Below are 18,079 nucleotides of genomic sequence, written 5' to 3'. Positions count from 1 at the left end.
AAATGGGAGAGAGGGTGGTTTTAGGATGCCTGCAAAAATGATTTGGGATCTGGGTTCTCCCTGGAGAATAGAGCAGTGACAGTATAACTGAAATTGTACATATATGTGTCTTGTCTTGTCTTATGCCGTCATCTCCAACCCATAGCGATGCCATGGATTCATCTCTCCCAGAACACCCCACTTCCATCAGCAATCGTTCTGGTAGTGTATCACAGTTTGTAGGTCCCTACAAAAGCACAAATGGCCTGGGAAGAGGTAGGGTGGCGTGGGGGAGTTGAGAACTCCTTGGGAAAAAGACTTGCTTAGCCAAGTGGCCTCTTCCTGTCCTACAATTCCTTGGGGAAGGGGGGGCTTCTAGTCTCTGTAGCAACCCTTAATCAATGTAGCATGTGTTGATTCTTGTTTCTGTTGTTACTAGGACATTAGGAAGTGGAAATTGCTTTTAAAAGATTTGCAGAAGAGCTTTAGCCTGTTGGGTAGTCTAATACCAAAATGGCCATTTTATTAAAAGCCTTTAAATACTATCCAATCCAGGACAGTAAATGGGTTAAATAAACATACAAGTGCCATTTTAGGAGCACTCTGCAATAAATCTGCTCCCTCACCAAGGCTTTTTAAATTATTGCATTTTAAAATTTAATTCTCTTTATCTTCAATTTAATGACATTTTCTGTGCTTGTATGTGAATGACATGAACTCCCCCAGCTCCTGGATAATAATAATAATAATGTTGGTATTTGTTAAGTGCTTACTGTGTGCACAGCACTGTTCTAAGCGCTGGGGTAGATACAGGGTAATCAGGTTGTCCCACGTGAGGCTCACAGTTATTCCCCATTTTACAGATGAGGTAACTGAGGCACCAAGAAGTTAAGTGACTTGCCCACAGCCACACAGCTGACAAGTGGCAGAGCCGGGATTCAAACCCATGACCTGTGACACCCAAACCCGGGCTCTTTCCACTGAGCCATGCTGCTTCTCTAGTCATTGCTGACCTAGTGTACGGGAAAGGCAACTGCAGAGTCCCAGGGACCATTCGTGCTTGGATTTCCACCCCCTTACACCACCTTCCCAGTTCTGTTCTCCGGCTAACAAGACTACAGACTGGGAGTTCGTTGTGGACAGGGAAAATGTGTACCAATTCTGTTATATTGCACTCTCCCAAGAGCTTAGTATAGTGCTCTGCACACAGTAAGTGCTCAATAAATACCATTGATTGATTGATTAACAAGATGCAAGTCAGTGAATCAGACACCAGGCATTCCAAGTGCTTGATAGCCACTGGAGAGGGACAACAACATGTCACTTCTGGGGAACTCTAGAAGTCCCCTGTCACACAATGGCTAATCACTGAGTGTCCATTGAGTGCCTGAGCCTGGATCACCAAATTGTGGAGTGACTTTGCAGACCTGAGTGCATACTGGTACAGACAGGGTGAGCCTGGAGACTCTCTCTAGCCCCTAACGACCTCTAGCACATAGGGGGAAGAGTGCTGTTTCAGCAATTTCCCCTGGAATGTCAAATGCCTCAGAGGAGACTTGGAGGAGGGGTGTTAGTCTGTCCCAGAATCCTCTGCAATCAGAACCCTGAAGCAGCTTCATTTTTCTGCTCAAACTCTGTAGGGCAGAAGATCCCCAGACAGCCAGTTTAGGCAGCCTTGCCATCCAATACTGGGGGTTGGTTTCCCATCCCCACTCAGCTGTTTCACGACTGATGAGTCAAAGAAATGCAGCAAGGAGGTGATAGGTCCCAGGGGGCCGATACCAATTTGCTCCACTGAAATCTTCTCATTAAGCCTCATACCAACCCTGAGAAGCCCTTCAATTTATAAATGAAGACATGGAGACATAGTAAAGCATTGGGATAGAGGCCGTTCACAGAATGACTGATGAATGCAGCCGGGAAATGAATACCAGTCCCCTGACTCCCTATACAGAAGTGCTCCAACCTTCATGGCTGACCACCACCTCCCGGTGACTGGAATGGTCAAAGGTTTGAGTCATTTCCGATAAGCACTGTGCGATTCTCTAAAGGTCCAAGTGGGAGTCAGACTGAAAGGACTGAAAGGTCAGGTTTGTTGGCAGATGCAGGAGAAATGAAAAGAAAAAAGAAACAATATTTATTTAAACAGAGAATCTCTTTACGGTAAAGGTGGTCATGAAGGACTGGGGAATCTTTATCTTTGGAGAGCTTTAAGAATAGGATTAGGAAATGGTGTGCCTTCATTGGTAATCAAATTAGTCACTGCATGTTTTAAGAATCAACAATCTCTTTATAAGATTAAACTATGTACAAGTGTCTCCTTCGTGAACTCTTCTGCTTCCTGCTTGACTCAAGCAAGCTAAAATCTTCCCTCCTAAACCCACTCCTCCTCCTAACTTTCTCATCACAATTGACAATACCACCATCCTCCCTGTCCCAGAAGGCAGCAACCTCGGTGTCATCTTCAACTCCTCGCTGTCAGAGAATGTGTCTACCAACTCTGTTATTTTGTACTCTCCCAAATGCTTTAGGATAGTGCTCTTCACACAGTAACGCTCGATAAATACGATTGATTGACTGTCTTTCAACCCTCACATTAACATTACCACTGAATCCTGTTGATTTTTCTTCCATGATATTTCCCAATCCACCCTTTTCTTTCTCCTCAAATGGCCACCACGCTGGTTCAAGGGCCCCCATCACCTGACTAGACTATTGTTTGAGCCTCCTCCCTGACTTCCATGACTCCAATCTTGACCCTCCTCAATTTACATTATAGTCTGCTGTCCATCTTTCGGCACAAGTTTCTCCGCTCCACGAAAACCTCCAATGGCTATCCATTTTCTCTGCATTAAGCAAGAAACTCCTGGCCTTTGGTTTCAAGGCTCTCCCCAATTTGCTTCCTCTTTCATATCTGCTCTCTTCATTTTGTACTCCCCAGCTTGTGCTCTTTACTCTGCCCAAGCTAACCTCACGGCATCTCACCCTTGACTCCTCCACCTCTGACCTCTTGCTCATATTTTTCTAACTTCCAGGAACTCCCTTTCTCTTCAATTGAAAAGAAGCATGGCCCAGTGGATAGAGAATGGGCCTGGGAGTCAGAAGGACTTGATTTCTAGTCCCAGCTGTGCTACATGTCTGCTGTGTGAACTTGGGCAAGTCACTTCTCTGTGCCTCAGTTCCCTCATCTGTAAAAGGTGGAGTAAGACTGTGAGCCCCCATGTGGGACAGGTATTGTGTCCAACCTGATTACCTTGTATCTACCCCAGAGCTTAGAACAGTGCCTGGCACATAGTAAAAGCTTAACAAATACCATTAAAAAAAATCTGTGAAACCACAGAAACCAAAGCCCTCCTGAAAACCCACCTTCTCCAGGAAAAGACAGTGACTAATTCCCAGCCGTGTATTCTTTCCCAGGGCTTAATACAGCACGCTGGCCACAGCAAGCATTGAATAAATGTTATTACCCCTCCTCCTCCTCCTCTTCCTCCTCCTCTTACTACTATTATGGGATCTCTCCCAATCTGTCAGGAGGCAGATTCTTGGACTGGCCCCAGAATCTGGTGGGGGGTCTAGAAATGAGCTGGAGGCTGGCCTCAGCCCTGCCAAGCCCAGGAGTGAATGGACGTCCCACTTCAGGCCCATTGGGCACAAGGGATGGGCTCATTAACCAGTCCATTAGGTCTACCAGGTCTACCAGGTGATCCTGGTAGAGCCTCCGAGGATAATGTAGGGCTGAACCAGTGATGCCCGTTATCCCCAGACCAACCTGAGAACATGGCAGGGGTCCTGTAGGTGTAGATGTAGGAGAAGTAGTAATGGAATTTATTGAGTAGCCACTGGGTGCAATTTACTATAATAAGCACCTGAAAGGTACAATGGAAGCATGATACTTGCTCCCTGCCCACAAGAAGCTTACACTCTAAAGGATAAACAGGCTTAAAAATATTTACAAACAGTGGAATCAGGAATAAGAACTGAATGTTCACTTAAACATATAAACCCAACAGTAAGGATGGGTAGAAATAACAACAACAATAATAATAATATAATTATCCTTCCCATCTCACAAGCCCACAACCTTGGTGTCATCCTTGACTCTGCTCTCTCATTCACCCATCATATCCAATCCGTCACCAAATCCTGTCATTCTCACCTTCACAACATTGCCAAGATCCACCGTTTCCTCTCTACCCAAACTGCTGCCACATTGGTACAAGCACTCATCCTGTCCCGACTAGATTACTGCAGCAGCCTCCTTTCTGATCTCCCAACCTCCTGTCTCTCTCCACTTCAGTCCATCCTTCACACTGCTGCCCAGATTATCCTTCTACATAAACGTCCTGGGCATGTCAGTCCCCTCCTCAAAAATCTCCAGTGGTTGCTTATCAACCTTCGTATAAAACAAAACTCCTCACTATTAGCTTCAAAGCTTTCCATCACCTTGCCCCTTCTTACCTCATCTCTCTTCTCCCCTTCTACATCCCAGCCCGCACACTCTACTCCTCTGGTGCTAATTTTCTCACTGTGCCTCGATCTCACCTATCCCGTCATCAACCCCTGGCTTACGTCCTACCTTTGGCCTGGAACGCCCTCCCTCCTCAAATCCGCCAATCATTCTTTCCATCTTCAAAGCCCTACTAAAGGCTCATTTCCTCCAAGAGGCCTTCCCAGATTAAGTCCCCCTTTTCCTCTGCTCCCCCTCCCTTTTGCCTCACCTTGCCTCGCTCCCTTTGTTCTACCCCTTGCCCCACAACACTTAGGAATACATGTATATCTACAATTCTATTTATTTATATTGATGCCTGTTTACTCATTTTGATATCTGTCTCCCCTCTTCTAGACTGGGCAGGGATTGTCTCTCTTTTTTGCTGAAATGTACTTTCCAAGCATTTAGTACTGTGCTCTGCACACAGTAAGCACTCAATAAATACAACTGAATGAATGAATAATAATAGTATTTGTTAAGCATTTACTATGTGGATACATAGGATCCACAAGCACTGGGGTGGGTACAAGCAAATCAAGTTGGACACAGTCCCTGTCTCATGTGAGGCTCACAGTCTCAATCCCCATTTTACAGATGAGGTGACTGGGACACAAAGAAGGGAAGTGACTTGCCCAGGGTTACATAGCAGACAAGTGGAGGAGCCAGGATTAGAACCCATGACCTTCTGACTCCCATGCCCATGTTCTATCCACTATGCATGGTGCTTCTCTAACTTAACTTATTAACCTTGGCAATATCCTCAACTCATCTCTCACCTTCAACCCATATGAAATGTCACCTGTCCATTCTATCACCACGTTTCTAGAATCTATCCTTTCCTGTCCACCCAAACTGCTACCACATTAATCTAAGCACTTATCATATCCCACCTTGACTACTGCATCACTCTCCGTGCTGGCCTCCATGCCTCCTCTCTCTCTCCACTCCAGTTCATATTTCAATCTGCTGCCCAGACCACTTTCTAAGAGTTCACCCCCGTCTTATAGTCCTCTAATAATAATTATGGTATTTGTTAAGTGCTTACTATGTGCCAGGCACTGTTCTAGACTGTAAGATCATTACAGACAGGGAACATGTCTGCTAATTCTTGTATTGTTATACTGTACTCTCGCAAGTATTTAGTTCAGTGCTCTGCACATAATAAGCATCAATAAATACCATGATGATGATGAGGAGGTTTTTTTATGGTATTTGTTAAGCGCTTATTATGTGCCACACTCTGTGCTAAACACTGGGGCAGACACAAGCTAATCAGTTTGGACATAGTCCCTGTCCCACATGGGGCTTACAGTCTTAATTCCCATTTTACAAATGAGGTAACTGAGGTACAGAGAAGTTAAGTGACTTGCCCAAGGTCACACAGCAGGCAAATGGCAGAGTTAGGACTAGAATCCAGATCCTTCTGACTCCCAGGTCCATGCTCTGTCTTTCTAGGCCACGTTGCTTCTCTAACAAGAATACATAGGACAGAGTAACAGGAGAAGGTAGCAGCATCAGTAAAATTCCTATTATTCCATCTTTGGCACAATGTCCTTCTAGCGCCTTGCCAATTAATCCTGGCTCACTTGCTATCCGGGTGGTGGGGCTGGTGGGGGCTGGTGGTGTTCTGGTTAAGTTTTTTTTTTTAACCTTCAGCACTGTTTTCAGGCTGATGTGTGAAACAAATGAACCCAAATTGTCACATGTACAATAGTACTAATACTATTGTAGTTTGCACTGATTAAGCTCTTACTGTGTGCAGAGCACTGTACTATGCACTGGGAGAGAAAACACAGGTAGGAATTAGACACAGCCCAACAGGACTGTAAAAGAGTGAAAACGAAGATACAAATGATAAAATAGGGTAAACTCCTAAAGAAACAGGAGGTGGTCTTTTGGGAAGATTTTTGAAGGTGGAGGAGGACTGTGGTTTGGCGATTTGAGGGGGAGAATGGCAATCCTTCTAGGGTTTTGGGCATGAACAATGATGGGGCAGAGATGAGAGGGTCTCGAGCTGAGGAAGAGTGAGAAGGTTCACTTGGGAGGTGAGACGAGGGCATCCTGGGCCATAGCAGGGAAGAAAGCTGGTAGGGGAAAGGGAATCAGCCGACGAGGAGCGTTGAAGTCCGGGACAGTGCACCCTCACTGATGCAAGTTCCTCCTCTAGACTGGAAGCTCCTTGTGGGCAGCAAATGTGTCCACCAACTCTGTTGCATCGGACTCTCCCACGCGCTTAGTACAGTGCTTTGCACACAATAAGTGCCCAATAAATACCACTGATGAACTGATCGATTGATCACTGAACCACGATATCAATTAAAAAAAACCAAACATATGGGTTTTGGAGTGAATTAAGCCACTGTGGTCTTTAGAAGGCCAAATGACTTGACTTAGATTAGCATATTTTGGACACAACATCAGGAGGACTAATCCTCTGGAGAAGACACTAACGCTAGGAAACGTCCAGGGAAAATGTGGAAGAGGCAAACCGGCAGCTAGATGGATAGAAACCATAACAACAGTAATGGAAGAACCATTGGCAAAGTTACAAATTGTGACAGAAGATAGGACGTTCTGGAAAAAATATATCCACAAAGTCGCTATGAATCGGAAATGATTTGATGGCCTTTGATAATAATAATAATAAAATATTTATATAAAGTAGAAGAATGTTTTCCAACAGGAAACATTACCTGAATTGACCAATAAGCTGCCTTTGCTACTGCTCAACTCCCTCTCATTTCAAATTTGTCAAACCACAGCCCTCTCCACCTTGAAGGCCCTTCTAAAAAGTCATCTCCTCCAGGAAGTCTTCCCTAATTAGTCCCCCCACCTTCTTGGTCATGTCACTCCCTCAGACATTCTGCTTAGTTTTCGACAATCTAATTATTTAATCTCTTACTTTGGGTTTGATCATTTGTCTCTGTGCTTACTCTTTTACTTATTTATGTCTTTCCCTTTAAAGTGGAGTTTGGTTGAGGGCAGGGGCCATGAGTTTCTCATACTAGAGGTTTCCCCAAGTTCCTAGAACAAAGGATGTCATTAATGACGATCCACTCCTGTGAGATGTGAATGCAGGTGTGTGTGTGTGCGCGTGTGTGTGTGTGTGTGTGTGTATCAGAGGAGGGACATATGAAGAGAGATGTGGACAAATGGGGTGCATATATAATGGGAAATCCATCAGGTGAAACTTTGAGGCTGCCGGAATACAGCTTCTAAAATAGGTTGAAAACCCCTGGATTAAACTCTGTACAGAGGTCTTTGTCATGTGCTCTTCTTTTGCAGCTTCCTGCTGATTACACCAGTTGTGCCCATCTCTCTTAAATCAAGCAATCAATGGAATTTATTGAGTGCTTACTGTGCGCAGAGCACCAAACTAGGTATTTGGGAAAGTACAAGTTAACAGAGTTGGGAGATGCAATCCCCTCTCCCAAGGACTTTACAGTCTACAGGAGAAGACAGGTGTTACAATAGATTAGGGATAGGAAATAGTAAGATTACAAAAATATTTACTTCAGTACTGTGGGGCTTGGTTGAGTATAAAAGTGCTTAAGGGGTACATAACCAAATGTAGCGGTTAGCTTGATGCAGCAAATTCAAGGTGTGACTCTAACAAACCCATTGCCTGGAGGCAGAGGGGCGGCCCAATCAATCAATCATTTGCATTTTTTGAGAGCTTACTGTGTGCACAGTACTGTACTAAGTGCTTGGGAGAGTACGATAAAAGTCATGTTCCCTGATTCTCTTCAAAGATTCCGGTCAGCCTCGGGATTCTATGGCTCTCTGCCGTTCAGCCCTGTTTGTCACCCAGCTCTCTGTCTTTCGTTTTGTCAGTGTAGATTATTTGCAATCCCCTCTCATCTCCTTTGAGAAAAGGCACCAAGAGGCCAATGAATAAGTAAGAAAATACAGACCCCAGGCCGTGAAACTGTATGCTCTAGAGAGCTAGCTTCTCTGCTGTACAACTTCTTTCTTAGAGCGCGCTTCTTTCTCTTTTCCCTCTGCATCTTTACAGTGGGGGGTTGCCTCCAACCAGGGTTTCCATCTTTTCTCATATGGTGATGCTGTTTTCATCGCTGCTTCTTGGGTTTGGGTATAACAATTTGCTGACTTTCCCAATCCTTTCTCCTTATTCAAATAAGTTCATTTACCTGTCGGCACTATTGTTTTTCTTCCACCTTTTCTATGAAAAACGTTTAACTGCATCCCTTGGTTTTTCATTCCTTATTCCTTTTTTTCCAAGTGCTTATTACAGTGGTCTGCACCTAGTAAGTGCTCAGTAAGTACCATGGATGGTTTTGTTATTTGCGGATCTTTCTAATGTCTTCCTTTGAAATTCTATTACGTTGCTTTAGTTGATTTAAGTGTTCATCTGAAAGAAGGCAGCTTTCTTGGTCTTAAGCCACTCCTAAATGAATCAGTCTGAACCCTTCTTCCCCACTGAGAGGGCATCCCCAGTTCTAGACCTTAAAACATATTACTTAATCTAAATAAATCAAAGGAGTATGGCCTAGTGGAAAGAGCATGGGCCTAGAACTCGAACCTTGGGTTCTAATCACTGCTCTGCCACTTGCCTGTTGTTTGACTTTGGTTAAGGTATTTGACTTCTCTGTGCCTCAGTTTTCCCAACTGCAAAATGGGAATTAAATATCTGTCCTCTCTCCTACTTAAATCGAGCCCCATGTGGGATAAGAACTGTGTCAAAACTGAATAACCAGTATTTGTCCGGACGCTTAGAATAGCGCTTGGCACATAATAAGTGCTTAACAAACTATTATTATTATTACTGTTGTTATCATTATTATCTCCTCAGGGAGTGGAAGTATTCTTCCCCCAATTCCTTATTAGAGGAAACACTTGGTCTGAGTGACTCTGTGTTAGAATAATCATCATAATAATAATAATGTTAGTAATAACTGCGGTATGCCTTAAGCACTAATTATTTTCCAAGCACTGTTCTACGTGCTGGGGTAGGGACGAGATAATCAGGTCCCACATGGGGCTCACAAAGTAGGAGGGAGAGCAGGTAGTGACTCCCCATTTTGCAGATGGGGGAACTGAAGCCCAGGGAAGTTAAGTGACTTGCCCTGGGTCACTCAGCAGGTAGGTGGAAGAGCAGGATTAGAACCCAGGTCCTCCGACCCTCATGAAGTCCAAAATCCCCTATCTTACTAAGAACAGTATCAGAACCCCATAAACCAGAGCTTGAATCAGTGGACGTTTTGGGTAGAGTGGAAGGTGAGAGAGTGGACATTTCACATACGGTGTTCGATGTACACTCAGAGCCCTGGGCTAAACTGAGGCAAGGTTCCTGGAGGACACTATGGACTTAGAGTGAAATGATGAGTCACCGTGGAGGGATCGGGTGGTTCTCCTCTACCCAGGACTTCAGCTAGTTGAATGGGAATGGACAAAATCATCTCACTGTCGGCATTCAGATTCTGAAGGAGCAGCTTCAAGGTGAACGTTTAGTTCGCCTGGCTCTTTCCAAGCAATCGGTAGCCACTTTCTTTTGGAAATCTCTCACAATCCTGGCAGACACTGTCTCCGGGAGCTGAGTGTTTCCAGCAAGTACAAAGCCAACAAGGGCCAGGTCTCTCGACAGAGTTGGTTTCTGCCAGAGGACGGGAGATTTGATGAGCCTAGCAAGAAAGGGAGAATGATGGCGAGACTTGTCATCGCACTCAAGTTCTTTCAGGACTAGACTTAGAGGCCAGGAGGATTCTGATGGAAAAGCAAACTCAGGTAGAATTGTGGTAATAACCAGAAAGAACAGAAAATGGGATAATACCAAGATTGGACCAAATAGTGGTGGGGGAGGGGGAGGCCTATTGGTTGCCAGAGGACCAGCAGGAGGCAGGGAGATTGCCAAGTGATGAAAGGGAGGTGGACGTGCTTGGTGAAAAGGGCCAGGTAGGACAGGGAGTGGGGAATGAGCCGGATGGAGGAGATGAGAGGATGTGGAGAGTTCGCTTTAAGAGAGATAGGTGAGGGATGTAGTGCAGAGAAAGTGAGGCAGCGGTTTCTGAGTGGGGGTGGACCAGAAATGTGTATCTGTGGTGAGAGGACAGCTGAGGGGTGTGACACTGAGTGGAGAGCGATAATTTCAGGTCTGGGGAGACTGCGCTGTAATGAGGTGCAGGAGAAATTGGGAGGCCAGCAGTCCCATGAGGCATGGAGGAGAATTCAAATGTGTGACCTGTTCTGAAGACGTTGCTCCCTCCACATTTATCACATCCCGTTACACCCAATAAGGCACCTCCCCGGCACGCTAATAGATTTGATTTCACTCTGCCGTCTCTGCTGTCTGGGCAAGAGCCGGATGATCTCTGATCCCAGAGCAGCGACCGATCCAGAAACCCCAGTCGGGCTCATCAGAGCCGGGCCCTTCCCTTCTGATGCTTGATCCCTGGTTAATCAGGGGTGGCAAGAAGGGAATACCCTGTGTCTGCTCGCCCTCGGCCGGGGTTTCGGAAGCAGGGAGAACCTTGAGCGGATGCTGGTTTGCCTGTAACTGAAGCCAGAGGACCGGGGGGTATCAGGTGAGGGAGGAAGAGGAGGGCGAAGAGAGACAGTCCAGACTCCGATCAGGTAGGAAACCCCTTTATGCCCACCAATGAGATGGGTGAGCTGACTCGACTGTGTAAGCTGAGCCACCACCTGCTGGGTTCGGCTGCTTTAGTGTTTACTGGATGTGACAGGCAAAAGGAGAGCTTTTCAGCCGTACCGCTTGCTGCGTGGAGAAAGTGGTGGGAGGCGGGTACGTGTGTGTGTGTGTATGTGTGTGTGTTTGTGTGCACGCACGCTCGAGCTTCTCGCCCCGCCAAGGTTTTGACTGCTAAGAGGTAGATCTGTTCTCTCTTCAGAGCTCTTTAATCAGCAGCTCCTCTGACCATACAGTTGGCAAGGACCTACAGGCTGTGACGACAGGTCAAAGGCAGTAAGTATCTTTCTTCTATCCCTCCCCCTCGTCCGTGTCTGTCTGTGCAGAGTGCATTATCCATATTTAATTAGACTGAATCTCTGTGCATATTGATTGCTTTCTGTCCACAGAGGTTCTTAATTTCTCTCCCCCTCCCCACCCCTTAGAAATCTCTGCTTTTTTGCTCTTAACCCTTCGTTTCCTTCCTTGGAGTGGGTTCTTTCTCTTCTGCCCTCTCTCTTCTCCCTCTCCCTTCCCCTTTAGGGATGTCCTGGCGTGCTCAAGCCTGGTGGTCTCCTTGAGGTCTTGGTGGGGGAGTGCTCACCTTGGGGTACAGCTCTCACCCTGAACCCCCCCCGACGTTGAAGTTCTGAGTGGGCCGAGTCCAACTTTTTGCCCCAGGAATCTATTGCGGGAAAGAGGAGATCGGCTGCGGGGGGTAAGGAAGTGAAGGCAATAATGCTAGACATGGCTTCCTACTGACCCCCATTTTGAGGAATCAGATGTTGGGTTGAGCAAGCTGTCAGGCCAGAGGTGAGGGAGGCTGAAGGGGCTGGGGAGAGGAGAGGTAGCATTGGCAGTGGCTTTGGGGGAGGGTGAACCAAAGAGACCCAAGTCAGGGCAGAGATGGGGGCATTGGGATGGAGGGGCGGCAGATCTGGGAGAGACAGCAGGAGAGAGCCATGTGGGACTCCCAGAAGGCCAGGGGGTCCCGCAGTGAGCAGCGGGGATGTGTGGAGAGATGGTAGGCAAGGCTGCAGGAGGGGAGCAGAGGGAGGGACAGAAGACTCCCTCTCCACAATACTGTCAAACGTGCCCAATTCATGTGGGGCAATGGGTTGGAAGTGGCCCTGGTCTCTGCTTGGGGTCACCAGGATCACAGGGCAGCGGGAAAGAAAATCATGGCCGTCAGGATCACATGCCATGTACTCACATGTAGGCGGCACCCTATGAATGAGGGAATAAATACATAGGGGCTCAGGGGTTAGAAGGATTGATTTCGGCTGCCTTGTGGTTGAAGGCAGACTGCTGTGGTCGGAGTTAAGGAAATGCACTTGGGGGTAGTAATGCAATCATCCTATGTTGGTTCAGAGGGAAAAGGGGTTTTGCCGATTGTTTATGCCATAAGCAGCTTTTAAAATGGAGCCTCCAATGGTGAGCACGGGGTGGTGGAGAATGCCGGCCTCATAGGGGGACCCTCCCTTCTGTGCACTACTCTCTAGGCTTTCTCTGCGGCTGAGGGTGGAATTTGGCCCTAGAGGGAGTCACTGGGCCCAACTAAACTCAATAGCTCCTCTTTCTCTTCCCTGAATGCCCTTCCTCACCAATCTGCTTCTCCCCTCCAGGGAAGGGCCAGGGACTCTGGGCATAGAAAAGTCATGGAGTGGAAGTGGATTGCCCTAGCCCAGGGCAAAGTGGCCCCAAATAACTAACTTGTTCTAGGGCTGCGATCTGGGTGGCTGCTCTGCCTTCTCCCCCTTTCTTCCCCCCTCCAAATCCCATCCCCTCCTACTGGTGGGGAGGGGACAGAGGCAGATGTGAGAGGTCTAGCAATATTTTAGGCTTTTCTGTGTCGGGGAATGGCTGGGTGGGTGCAGGTGGTAGTCTGCCAGCTGCAGTGCTAGTTTCCCCACTTTGCCCAGCTGCACGAAGTGCACCCTTGGAGAGAAAAAGAGAGAGCTATGGCCCTCGACTGGGGGTTTTGGTAGCGGGACCCTATGGGCGTCGGTCAGGGAACTGAGGTTCTCGGACCCATTGGGGACTTTAAACCCCCCCAGGGGCACCAGGAGAACGAATTCCCTTTAGGGCAGGACCCGATCGATCCTCCACCCCTGGATGGCATCTGGGAGGGGAGAGAGTGGCCTGGGAGCAGAGTTGCTGCCCCTCCTTTTACAGAGGATTCTTTGATTTTAGGTGAGAGGACGCGAGAGAGTAACTCCCTCTTCCCCGCAGTCCTACCTCCCGCCCTGACGGCCTGCAAGCCAGCCCATTAAAGGGTTAACCATAATCGGATGCCTGCATGGCTGCCTTACTGATGCCTCGGAGGTAACTGAAAAGCAACATGTATTCTCCTCTTCCCCAAATCTCCTTTCTCTGCCTTCCCTCCTTCCTCGCTGCTTATGTCTGACTAAGCTTTTGCTTCCCTGTGATTTCATGGCTTCATCCCACTCCCCGCTCCCACTCTTCACCTCGCCCACCCTCCCGACCTCCTGGGCGGATCACCGCTGCCTCACCTTGCAGGGGGTGCGGTCGGTTGCCTCGGTGGGGGCTGGTGGTGGTGAGGGGACTGCCTTAGCCAAAGATTCTCCGCCCGTCCAGGGGCACCCCGGTCATCTCCCTGCTGCAGCCCTGGATCCCGGCCATCAGCCTGATGAATGAATGGGCCTGGTAGTATGGGGCCGGTCACATTTCACCGAGCCACATTCGAGCCTCGCCGAGTTTGCTAGGACAGATGCTGCAGGGAGGAGGAAGCAGCTTTGCCTGATGTCCCCAGACCCTGATTTGGGTCATAATCCAGGCCCTCCTGCCCTTCTTCTCCTTCTCCCTCCCAAACTATTCCTGCTGCCCCCACCCCCCCAGGTGCTGCTCTACCACCCTCCAGCCCACCAGTCTCTCTGGCCCAGGACCAAACCCCACATTTGGCCAGTCTGCCCGGAGGAAAAACCATCTGAGCCTTGTCTCATTGCAACATTAGCAGGGATGCCAGCACAGGACAGAAGCACAGGACTCGGGTCCTAAGAGAAGGATCTGAAGATCCTAATTGGTCATTCTGATTTAAGTTTGCCAAGCATGTGAGAATCACATTGTCTATCTAGTTCTCCTGGACAAAACAGTTGTGACATTTGGTCATTTGAGGAATCTGAGGGCTAGAGAGGCCAGCCACACTGTCAGTCTGTGGAAGGACCTGGGGCAAGGCTCGGAGTAGTCCCAGCTTGGGCCTTGGCCACTGAGCCTCGGGGCCTCTTTCACTGAGTGCTGTTGGTCCCACGGGCTGGGAACACGCCCATTCAGAGTCTCTCTCTGTTAGGAAGGCGCAGGGCCAGGTGAGAGGCTTATTGCATTCAGCTAATGTTTTTAGCTCAGGGAACCACTAGGCTCATGAGCACAGAGTCTCAGTTGTCCATGGAGAAGGGGCAGGACCCGGATCGTTGGAGATCCAGATGAAATGTTGGCTTTTCCATCCTAGCCTTGCCATGCTTGGTAGCTCGCTCGCCTGAGAAAGATTTAAGTGAAGGGAGGATAGATAGGGAAGTTCTAGGTTAGGCCAGGAGACGGTCGTAGGACATTTAGGGAGATAGTAGGTGTTGGTGGGAAGTGCAGCCTCATCCAGGGCTGGAGAAGGGCTAGCCTCCTATTCCTACATATTGCCATGACCTTCTCGTTCTTCTTAAGAGAACGCACTGGAAGCAAGAAAAGTGCAAATGGATTAGGAATGTGTGTGGGGGGGGGATTTTCCCTGACTTTGGGGGTGGTCGGTATACTGCCCACCTGTCAGTTTTAAAGTCTCCTGACCTTTTACTCCCCATCACCCCATGACTCCTGCCAAGCCCCTAAATGCCATAAATGGATTTTGCCTGACTTTAACTGTCTGCAGTGAGTCCAGCAATGACCATCCTGAATTTCCCTGCTTCCAGGCCAAAGCCTTTCCCTGCTCCTTCCCCACCCTCTCACGCTCCCACCTTTGAGGAGGGCTTCTGTTTTTGGACCCCAATCCTGAGTTGGGAGGGGCAGAGAGACTGGGCTGTGGGCGTGTTCTCCCATCTGGGAGTGCTGCTATTTTGCCCTCTTTGGAGGAGGGCAAACTTGTGATTGCTATTTTGAAATAACTTCATCCTCTTCCCCAGTGGAGAAGACTAATTAAGAAACATTTCCAAGCTAACGACCTTCATTGACTCCAAACTGATTTGCCATATAAACTTTCAAGCAGCTCCTCATTAACTCCTGGGCCAAGGGTACCTGTTCCATAATCTAGGAAGCAGGTAACCCATCCCATGATCTTCACGACGTCCTTTCTCTTGCTTCATCAAACCCCCAGAGCCATCTCGATGGCAATTCGGTCAGAGAACTATTCATACGGAGAGCTGGACAAACTCAGATGTCCTTGCAATTATGATCTTTTTTTCCTACTTTTTTACCCTTCTTTTCTGTCCTTTTGCAGGAACAAAGGGATGAGGACTCGACTGGGTTGCTTGTCTCACAAATCAGATTCGTGCAGTGATTTCACGGCTATTCTCCCAGACAAGCCCAACAGGGCTCTAAAGTGAGTGTCGACTTTCAAGTCTTTTCCCTCCTTGTAAACCACTTGGACGAACTGAGGCCCATGCTGCACTGCCCACTGGGAGCTGGGCTGCTTATTCTTTGGACAAAGAGGTCAAGTGACTAGGGCCATCCCTCCCCTTCCAAATCGTGATGAATTTGACAGTATTCAACTCCCCGTTTCCTTCCTCCTCCTCCTCCTCCTCCCCATCTGCCTCCCACTTGACACATCCTTTTTTTTTTCTCCCTTCCCTATGCCCTCTGGCATTGGTTTCCCTTTCCCAAGACCCACAGTCTTTAACTGGCCCTACCTAATTACCTGTATGGCTCTGGACTTTTGGGGTCTGGTCACTCTGTCCCAAGCCCACCCGTGTCCTATGTGACACAGAGTGTTTAAACAATATGTTCAAGAGACAAAAGATACTTGAAGCTGACATTTTGGTGTAGTAACTGGATTATTGACTTCATAATGTATGACTAAACTCTTATGTTTTACTGATTTAAAACTTATAAAATGGACCCTGTGGGGTTTGGCAGAATTCCTGCTAGCCTGCAAGCCTACTTTGGCAAAAGAACTATCTCCTGAGATCATTTTAAGGTACCATTCCCACTGTCCCTGGCTGAAAACATCTGTAATGTTATTTCCTTTTTTGACAGAAGGCTGTCCACAGAAGAGGCCACGCGGTGGGCAGATTCCTTCGACGTCCTCCTCTCCCATAAGTGTGAGTAGAAATTGTGTCTTGACTGTTTACTATCTGCTTTAAGAGGTGTCCCAAAGTGCAATGTGTACGCATTCTCTCTGCAACGAGGTACAAACCATTTAGACTCAAAGACAGAGCTATGATTGGCACTCAGGAATCTTGACTCCCACCTGGTCCCTTCCTCATAAATCCAGATTAAATCCCCTGCTCTGTAACCACGCAAGCATCACATTTTGCTCCCTGAGAAAATAGGCATAGCACACTATGCCTTGCGCTTCACAACACAATTGCTCATAAAATAGATTGAAACAATCTGATAATAGGGAGGCCTGGGTGTGTGATGATTTAAAAAAAAAAACTGTCTTTAATTTAACATATGCTGGGTGATACCCTTGGATATATAATAAATTTCCCCAGATGCTCAGTAATATGCTATGAAATTCTTGGAGAAGTTTCGCAGTTACAGTTCATGAAACAAATATCAAAACTAAGGCAGTCTGGCTTCACTGACTCTAGTGTTCAAGAAACAGCAAATTTATCTGGTATAGTGACCACAGTAATGCTATTTATAGAACACATATACTTTTGCCAACAATCCCCAGTCCTTAGCAAAGCCACCATGATTTTTGATCTGGAATTTAATTAGACCGACATAGTACTCATTAATCAATTAGCATCATCTGCTCCACTAGTCTCAAAAGTCATGTTAAAACTCCATCTCACCCTCCAGCATTGATTTTCTGTGTGTGATCCAGAGTTAGTCGATTCAACTCTGCGCTCTTGGATTCCTTGTCTGCAAAATGGGGGTCAACAGCAACTGTTCCTTATCTGTCCCACAGTTGTTGTGAGGCTTAATCAAACAAGATATTTAGGGTATCTTGAGATCCTTGAAAGGTTGCATTCTTGTTTGAATACAAAGTGGAGCTGACATTAAAGCAGGCTGTGTCAGCCCTCTGGCAGAATAAGTCTGTCTCAACACATTATTATTATTATTATTATTATTGTTACTATGGTACTTGTTAAGCACTTACTATGTGCTAAGTACTGAGGTAGATACAAAGTAATTAGGTTGTCCCACATTAGGCTCACATTCTTAATCCCCATTTTACATATGAGGTGACAGACACAGAGAAGTTAGGTGACTTTCCCAAAGTCACACAGCTGATAAGTGGCAGAGCATGGCCGAATCAGGATTAGAAACCAGGTCCTCTAACTCTCAAGCTGATACTCTTTCCACTAAACCATCAACACAAAGTTTGGTTACATGCAACTATTTCCATGCTTCTGTGCTACCTATAAATCTCCCCAACTTATTAGGTTCCACACCTCTCTTTTAACTTCTTATTCCGTGGCTACCCTACCTGGGCTGATGATCCTTAACTGGGAGGAGCTGATGAGATCCGCAGGCCACTGTCATTACAGGAAAAGTATTTCAAGAGTGTCTTTGGTTTGATTCTTCTTGCAAGACAGGATTGTGGCTGGCATCTGCCCTAACCTAGAAATGAGATAGGGCACAGAGTGAATTTAGGCTCAAAGGAGGAAGATCCCTGTTGAAGGAGTTCCTGTGTGAAGGAGTGTGTCATACCAAAGAGAAATACGAACAAAGTCCTCACACCATTCTTGAATACCCTCTACACTGAGCTCGTTGTGTAGGGAATGTGACATTGTATTGTTACACTGTACTCTTCCAAGCACTCAGTACAGTGCTTTGCACACAGTAAGCACTCAATA

At 47.1% G+C, this 18,079-nt stretch overlaps 1 protein-coding gene across 5 annotated transcripts in view; it reads left to right on the top strand.

Annotated features, from left to right (window-relative positions):
- RGS8 (regulator of G protein signaling 8) overlaps positions 1 to 18,079 on the top strand; it is a 41,802-nt gene that overhangs the window by 11,243 nt on the left and 12,480 nt on the right. Inside the window, exons 1-6 of one of the 5 annotated variants that reach the window (XM_007668960.4) lie at positions 10,604 to 11,059; positions 11,335 to 11,408; positions 11,655 to 11,829; positions 13,305 to 13,436; positions 15,550 to 15,651; positions 16,305 to 16,369. In XM_007668960.4, the coding sequence (XP_007667150.1) occupies positions 13,411 to 13,436; positions 15,550 to 15,651; positions 16,305 to 16,369 (193 nt within the window). In that variant the 5' untranslated portion in view covers positions 10,604 to 11,059; positions 11,335 to 11,408; positions 11,655 to 11,829; positions 13,305 to 13,410. Of the gene's footprint in view, positions 1 to 10,603; positions 11,060 to 11,334; positions 11,409 to 11,654; positions 11,830 to 13,304; positions 13,437 to 15,549; positions 15,652 to 16,304; positions 16,370 to 18,079 lie in introns of those variants that run through there. The other 4 variants (XM_029081005.2, XM_029081006.2, XM_029081004.2 and 1 more) reach the window with 4 other exon arrangements.

Source organism: Ornithorhynchus anatinus, chromosome 16 (genome assembly GCF_004115215.2).
Source record: "Ornithorhynchus anatinus isolate Pmale09 chromosome 16, mOrnAna1.pri.v4, whole genome shotgun sequence".
Lineage (NCBI taxonomy): Eukaryota > Metazoa > Chordata > Mammalia > Monotremata > Ornithorhynchidae > Ornithorhynchus > Ornithorhynchus anatinus.
This window is presented reverse-complemented; position numbering and strand designations above follow the sequence as displayed.